The sequence below is a fragment of the Tigriopus californicus genome, chromosome 12 (assembly GCF_007210705.1).
Source record: "Tigriopus californicus strain San Diego chromosome 12, Tcal_SD_v2.1, whole genome shotgun sequence".
Classification (NCBI taxonomy): domain Eukaryota; kingdom Metazoa; phylum Arthropoda; class Copepoda; order Harpacticoida; family Harpacticidae; genus Tigriopus; species Tigriopus californicus.
In genome coordinates, this window is record NC_081451.1 from 16,594,537 (window position 1) to 16,602,834 (window position 8,298).

The 8,298-nt window shown below is 42.4% G+C and overlaps 2 protein-coding genes across 2 annotated transcripts in view; one reads left to right on the plus strand and one right to left on the minus strand.

The window, feature by feature from the left end:
* The window catches only part of LOC131892064 (uncharacterized), a gene marked incomplete in the record, with an annotated part of 46,932 nt that overhangs the window by 34,926 nt on the left and 3,708 nt on the right, over positions 1-8,298 (minus strand). The window contains 3 exon segments of the mRNA XM_059241799.1: positions 6,100-6,244; positions 6,480-6,577; positions 6,646-6,853. Coding sequence (XP_059097782.1) covers positions 6,100-6,244; positions 6,480-6,577; positions 6,646-6,853 — 451 coding nt within the window.
* Positions 1-8,298, plus strand: part of LOC131892063 (uncharacterized) — a 49,074-nt gene that overhangs the window by 19,729 nt on the left and 21,047 nt on the right. The gene's annotated exons all lie outside the window — the stretch shown is intronic.

The window sequence follows — 8,298 nt, forward strand, 5'->3', positions numbered from 1 at the left end:
CTTTCTCCTTTCACAAATCACAGCTGCGATTGAAGAATTTGCCGCATACCGCAGATACATGGCCACTTTTTACCACACTCTTGACACTCTGAAGATTTGAAAGGACATTTGTCTTTCTTGTGATCAGTTTGTTCCACATCCATAAACACACGTTGTTCCGTGCACAATCAAGTACATCATCCTAATATTGTTAAGGATAAATGATGTACAGGAAGAACAATTGGTTACGGACAGTGTATTGAAACGTCCGGGAAAAAATGAACACCCTGTTGTAAACAAACAATCACCAGGCGTGTCCAAGCTGTCTCAAAATTGGCGGCCCCAGGTAGCTGAATCAACAAGCCCAGGCTATCGTGAAACGGCGGCGTGTCTAAGCTTGTCTAAAATTGGCGGCCCCCAGCTAGCTGAATCAACAAGCCCAGGCTATCGTGGAAACGGCTGTCTAAGCTGTCTCAAATTGGCGGCCCCCAGCTAGCTGAATCAACAAGCCCAGGCTATCGTGAAACGGCGTGTCTAAGCTGTCCTCAAATTGGCGGCCCTCCAGCTTAGCTGAATCAACAAGCCCAGGCTATTCGTGAAACGGCGTCTAAGCTGTCTCAAATTGGCGGCCCCCAGCTCAGCTTGCCAAGCTGCCCCATTTGACGAAAAACAAATCGTCCAAAAAGGAGAGTCCACCATTGAACATTGAAAGGAATAACAACTCCCAACTTGAAGCTCTCCTTGCTGGTAGTTGAATCAAGGACAATTTTGTTAGAAGTGCCGGAAGTCAAGTCAACCTATTTTTGAAATCAGAGCAGGTGAGAGTCAAGAGGACCTGGGGAAGTGCATTGCATACATCAGTGAGCCCAGCATAGACCTGTTGAACAGTCTCTGGAGCTGAGTACAGGTGCAACTTCGGAGTTTCATTCTCCGTCAATTTCGATCCTGGACCTTCAATCCTGATTCGACGTCATCGCCGTGGATCCCCGTTGGACTCAAGAATCACCCTCGTCAAAAGTAGGATCTGACCATTCTCTATCCATGTATGTTTTCCTTCTTCCATGGCCAAGCAATTACCCCCTCATTCATTACCCAAGCAAGGACAGCTGATTTGTAGATGTCAATCCATGTATATAATAGAATAAAGCTACATTGAACCATACAGTTGCCTTGAAGAGTAGCCTAGATTCCCCAGACGGCCAAGATCGTGCTGGCATCGTAGGGAGTAGGGGTAGCAAGTGATTTCCATTCAACTGTAGCTAAAGTTCATCTCTCTTGTAGCAGAAATCAGTAGTTAGACTCTAGAGTAGAGGTCAACTGCGATTGACGCATTTTAGACTAGGATAGTGACCACATTTTGCAGAATAGTAGCCTGAAGATTGGCCCAGGTGTATGCCAGACAACCAAGATTGATCTGTATCCATGGGGAGTAGAGGTAGCTAGCAATTTCTATCCTTAGTCAATTGATGATTGTTTTGAGGCCCTGATAAAGGAAGCTCAAACTAGTAGCTGTGATGCCCTGATTAGGGTTATAACCGGAGGCCTTAAGATAGGTCTAAGAAATTTAAGCCCTTGTACTAGGTGCGTGCTGTCCCACCTTTGAGAGCTATCAAGGTATTTTTACCTAGTGCTTGGGTCAGGAGTTCCATGTTTCCGTTCACCACGGGAATTCAATAAGTCAGGACCTTTCACCCCTGGCTGGTGGACGGAACACACGTATGGTTTTGACCGAGAAGTGGTGATAGCGGCAACAGAGACTGTCTGAGAGCACATCTCATCCCGAGCTTTTGACGCCTCCCTCCACAATAGTAGCCTCTAGAGGATATCTTGAATAGTAGGATTTTTAGCTCAAAACAGTTTCATTTGTAGCTTCAAGCCTCATCAGTGCACATGTAATCATACGGAAAACCATTGAGGTCGTCGATTGTTAGTGTAAGATAGCTCGGCCTCATCTCTAATTTGAACGTAATCTGTAATAAACAGTCGGAAAATTTCTGGCCTTGCTCATCTTATGTCTGAAAAAAGCCATACGCCTTGTAGAGACGGATAAAGCTCCATAAAGCGTGCTTCTAAATGGCGACCGCATCCGTCGGGGCCCCAAATGGGAGTAGTGTCCGAAAGAAGGCCAGACATCGCCTGTAGCAAGTTCTCCTTCAAGACATTGAAGAAAAAAACGACTGCTGATCTCTAGTATCGATCGAATTCATGTTACTTGTACTGTGATACGACTGGAACAATTTAACCCAGGTTCACATTTTCCTTGGGTGTCGAGTCTTCGACAAAGTTTTGCCGGTTGAAGTCCAAGTTGAATTTTGAGCGTTTTTTTGGTCGACCAGAAATCTATAGATGCCTTGTAGATCGCACTGTCAGTTCTAGCAATAGCAGAGTTTCGCGAGTGAAAAGGACTCATTAAAACTTAGAAGAAGTTCCGCTAGCTTTTGTTGTTAGCTTTTGTTCGCACTCGTCAAAGGCATCCTTATCATTGAACATTAGAGAGTCATAAGCCTGCACTAAGGCATCATGTTCAGTTTGTAGGTCAATGAGAAGAGACGAAAGTCTGTTTCGAGCGGTTTGACGTTGGGTTATCATTGGAGGTAATCGCGGCTTCTTTGAAGAGATTGTTGTACACGGTAAAATGACCACGATAGTCGGGTATGGAATACCGCTCGTCGGTCACGAATCCACTACAGGCATTTTCTTCTTTTTTAAGGAAAGGACGCCTCGAGTTACGATTCAGCAGGTTTTATCAAATGGTGTGGGAGGCTTGTAATGGAAGACACGATATCAGCAGACGAAGACGAGGCGGGACAATTTGAGGACCTGCTCGTAGAAAAAGATTCCAGAGGCCGTCTAAACCGCCGTGGCCAAGAGAGCAACGAATGTGACTGGGAAAAAGCTTCGCAGAACTCTTCCTGATCAAGTACTTCCTTGATGTCGTCCAACACCCATCCGAAAAGTGACCTCGCTTGCGCGATAACTCCACCACGGCCATCGAAATTCGGATCTCCATGTCTAACGACGAAACGACCACACCGCTGGGATGGCTGATGGCAAAACACCCTGAACGAAGTGTCCGGAACCGGCTTTTTCAGAATAGGTTGCATACCGCGCGTCCTCGTCATTCGGCGCCGGAAAAAGCAGCTGAACTTTGGAATCCTCGAAGATGATATCGCTCCCCCAGTGTTGAAATGACATGATCGAATATTCTCCTCTCTTTTTTTATTCATTTGTGTCCGTTGTCTTATAATTTGTAATGTTAAATAGAAACCGTCATTTCTTGGACTGGATAATTGGTTTGGATTTATTCGGTGGACGCGTTTACGAGAATAGGTCTCAGCCGCAACGTGCACGTTAGGGTGTACGTTACACACAACAAGTATAGTTCTTTTCATTGTCATTAAAATGGCTAATGAATAGAACATAACTTTTTTAAATGCAAATGTCGTCATTTTGACTCAAAAAAGTCTAGGTCAATGGCAAACCAGACTCATATCGAATGCGGTGGCAAAATTCAAACTCCATCACACTCCCATGACGTTTAGTGGGTGTTATCTCACATTCGATGCAAACTACCCATCCCAGCGCGTCAAAGCTACTTACAGGTAGGCTTGAAAATTAACGGAAGTGACAGTAAGTACTAGAAAAAGATGATTTAGAATGATATAAAGATTTCTATTTTCTGCCACTAATTTTGGATCAATTTCTGCCATTTTTTGCCGCTATTTTCTGCTAGATGGTAGAAAATGGCTTTTAATAATTTCTGAACCACGGTCGTCAGTCCTCAGTTGACAAAGAGACGCCAACTGAAGCATGTGCTTCCAGCCAAGCATGCAGGCACCAAAAGACAGGGTCAGATATGTCTAGAAGTGTCCCAGAAGATGTAGTGTGCTGAAGTTTGAAGTTTGGACAACATATCCAAAGCTCAGCCACACCTGGCCCGTTTGGGCCCCGATGACCACAGCAGGGCTAAATAAGATAGAAGAAGTGCAACGGAGCTTTACAAGAAACATTGCTGGTGTAGGTGACCTAAGCTATTGGAAAAGACTCCACTCCCTTGAATCATATAGCGTTCAACAAAGATACGAGCAATATATTATTCTTTACATGTTCAAGTGCCTCCACAGTCTCTGCCCCAATCCAGGCGTTGAACATTCCTAGAGTGACAGAAGAGGCATTAATTGTACCATTTGACGTAAAAAAAGTTTGTTGGTCAATAAACTTTAAAAAAGCCTAAAGGCGTCTTTCGTTTTAAATTGAACCCCTACACTGTACAGCCTTTTGCCCATACCTCGTTGACAAAGCTATGTATTAGATGAACCCTTGCCTACCTTTAAGCAAGACTTGGACCATTTCCTGCAAACAATACCTGACCAGCCCTACATTCAAAGCCCTACATTCAAAGCAGCTGGTACTAATTCCTTGGAAGATCATTTCTTTATAAAACACAATTACACTTGCGGGGAAATCATTCCCTATGATCGGCTAAAAAAACCGTAAAAATAGATAAAAAGTATCTTGCCTTTTATTGTAAGATATTTTCATTGATGGGAAGGTTATCAATATGTCATGCAGCAAACTTGAGTGTTGATTTCAGCATTAGCTTTTGGCAATGGAAAGTGCATTTGTTTGCTTTGGATGAGAGCACCTTAAACGAGTTGTGGTGGCACAATATAAAGTACTTCCATACCAACGAAGTGTACTCTACACTGGCTGAGAGTTTTTGTCGCACTACCTTAAGGCCGTAATGTGTGCAAAATAAAATAAAGAGAAATACTCTCTGTGTTTGCCAAAGTGTTCTAATTTATAATAGTGGTTTTGGTGCTACAATTTGGGTAGACTTACTCATCACGGCACTCCTTTAACAATAATAAGACAATTCCAAATGTTTAGTTACGTTGGTTTTGCTCCCATGCATTTCACTAGCAATGAATCCCTTTTTTGGATTATTTATCAAAGCACAACACTTTCCAAGAAAAGCTGGTAAAAAAGAAAAAAACGAAACGAAAGAAATACTAGCAAGACTGATTTCCTTCTTTCTTGGTTTTGTTTTGAATGCTGGGCGTTGGGCAGGTGTTAACATTTTCTAGAGGTCTAGAAAAAAATGACATCGCAGGATTGTTCCAATTTGGTCCTTTACCATGGATGCGTAATGGGATGTTTGGCGGGATTTTCTAGTAACTTTTTGATCAACTTTTTGGACGAGCAGTTTGCTCTAGGCCAAACATCGCCGTACACTCTGAGGACATTGATGAAGGGTACTTTGAGAGGTAAAAGGTTACATTAAAATGGTTTCAATCCTCCAGACTACGTCACGCTTTTAATGCATCACAATCACACAAACTACAATAACCTAATGTGCTTTTGAGACTCTGTAATGGAGGTTCTCTCTCAGAGATGATTCTTAGACCCTTATAAAAATGTAAAAGATGTATTTGGAGCAGATATTTGAGAAGGTTTTATTAACCGTTTTCTTCTCAATACCTCGTTTCAGGGTTTTGGCACTTGCAAATTGTCAAAGGACTGCCATTTCTGCTTGTCGTGAAAACAGGATATTTGGTCGAATCCTGCGCAGTGAATATTTTTTGAGTTGGTTACCATTTTACAAACAACACAAACCTACTGAACATTGTGGTATGGTAGCTACTCTTTCTTAGCATGAGCCTGCTGGTTGCAGTATTCTCATCAAGGACACTAGCTCCAAACAACGCTCTCACATACCCCGCACGTGACAAAATAGACGTCAATTTTGAGCCCAAATCAATGTTTGAATCTAGTAAAAATAACGTTCAAAGGAAATACAACGGCTATAACTTAAATCTTAAAGAAAATAAGACTTTTTTTTTTGAATGGTGCTTCTCATGACGGCACTCTTCATATTATAACGCATCACAACAGGCCACTACTAGTATACCTCTGACTCGTTTCTCTTACGCCCTAAAAGCATACCAGCCATTGACTCAGCAAACTGATTTGGCTATTTTAGTCTTGAGCTAAAACTTCCGAATATTTACGCTAAAATACTGTTTTGATATTCATTCCGAAATAGATGATTTTTCTTTCCACAATTTCTCCTTCACTTTAAGGCCAATTATGAAACTGCTGAAAGAAACATTGCTTACCTGATACAAATGCTTTGGTCTTGATTGGCCAAATGCTGTCCACCTGCAAAATTATAAGTTTGAACCGTGTCCGAGGTGGTTCCAAAGTAGTACTGAGTGCACCCATCGGGTGCTAAATTGGGATAGTCGCAAGAATATTGGGTGATCTGAAAAATGACGATATATTTGATTCAAAACAGCTAAAGCAACCAACTTATGGACTGTGTCTATTCTGGTTGTGCCTTTCAGTCCAACAACAAGGCTCATAGAATCCACAAGTCCTGCCTAGTTGAGCCTTTTGCTATTTTCACCTTTTGTTCAAATCACCTCCCACATTAAAACAGGTTGCTTGAACCGACGCTGTTACTCTGTTCGCTAACAGAAATTGATTGGTGACCCTACCTTGATGCTCCATTGGCGCTGACCAATCCCCGTTCCTTGAGCCATGTTCCCCAATTGGAAAACCAGGTCGTTACAATTGACACTTGAGTCCACATACACTGAAAATCAAAACAACCTCAATGAGCCAAGGTCTCAAAATAATATTTCAGCCGCATTCCTCCTTTACTGTGTTCGCCCGTGTTGATGCCGCAGATTGTGGGCGGGGATTGGCCAGAGGGTGAAAGAACGGAGAAAGTATCGGTCAGACATCGAGAGGCCAATGAAATGGCTGTCGCGGCTCCTGGGGCTCCAATCACGCCTCCTCTATGAGCACTGACGCTCACGGTGGAAGTTGAGGGGCCCGTGATCATGAACTGGTTGAAATCCAGACGAAGCTAAAATAAGAAAAAACTTCATCCGCTTGGGTATTATGCTCCTATCTTGATTTTGGCTCTAATATTGTATTGCAAGGACCACGTCACTAAGGGACAGATAGGGAAAAATAACTTTTATTCCGATGAATTGAATGCATTTTCTTTCACACAAGTTGACTAAAACAGGGTTTGCCGGTTTGAAACCACGTTGGTAAGCCCTTACCAACATAGCATTTTACCACTCATTTTGTGCCCAACGTGCATTAATATTTCAGACACAACACTTGGAACACAAACGTTCGTTTAAATTCAAAGTTGCCGTATGCTTTCCAGGTCAACAAGTCTTTTGCCGTTAACTATGAGTAGCTCATTCCACCCATATAAACAGTCTCGAACATTCCAAAACTCTCTTAGGTTGTGAGAGAGATGCTGTTTGGTGCTTGGAAACCCTTTGCGAATCAAAAGAATCAACTTCTGATATAGGATGTTAGTTCTTGCTTGCATCTTCAGTTCTTCTGTACGCATGTCTTTTACTCCTTGGCTGAACTCGATAGGTTAATGTACTTCAATCGCGGTCTTTTAAAGCAGAGGGCTCCAGTCTTTCATTGCAATCAAGTCGAATAAAAAGAATCATTCACCAAAAACTCGGCCCAGCACTACTCCAACTTCTACACGTATCCTCCAACCATATTCAATCGCGGTTTTCCACCCTAGTGTAAAGCCGCCCTTACTCCCATAGTGTACTGAATGAACCTTTGTCTGAAAGTAACCATCTTGTCGTCAATTGATTCTCAAGTTCAGAATCCTGCCGCAAAATATGCCCTGATGAACCAACCAATACGATCTTCTAAATATAAGTGAGCTTTCACATAGCACATGGAATGATTTTTATTTCTCCTCTATGAAAGCCAGTTATGAAGGGGATGATTTTTACTCTCATCAGCGCAAAGAAACCAACCGGTACTGTTGGTATTTCTATTTCTTGACTTTCTGCCCACTTGCAGTTGAAAACGTGTTCACAGAAATTTGTGTGTGCTCAGTGGCACTCTTGCATCAAGTTTCTTTAATTTTGATTTTCAACAACCAATTTGATCAGGTGCTTTAGTGGTTTGTCTTTAAAGCCATCACGTTTTCACATTTTCACATTTCAAGGAAAGACTCTTCAAATCAATCTTGACCACTCTAGATTATTCTAGGGCTATCTAGTAGAAGATGATGAGCATGAAAAGCGACCTCTGACGGGCGCAGCCTCCAAGATCCAAGAAACCGTCGACAAAACGTCACCCATTGTCACCTAAAACTGGTACAGGTTCATTTGTCACAAACGACGGCTTCTTGGATCTTGAAGGCTGCACCCCGTCAGAGGTCACTTTTCATGCTCGTACTCTTCTGTTACAGAGCCCTACATTGTTCAAGGCTCATTTTTCTGACCTTTTTGCAAAATGAAATTCTTATTCCATTTTCCA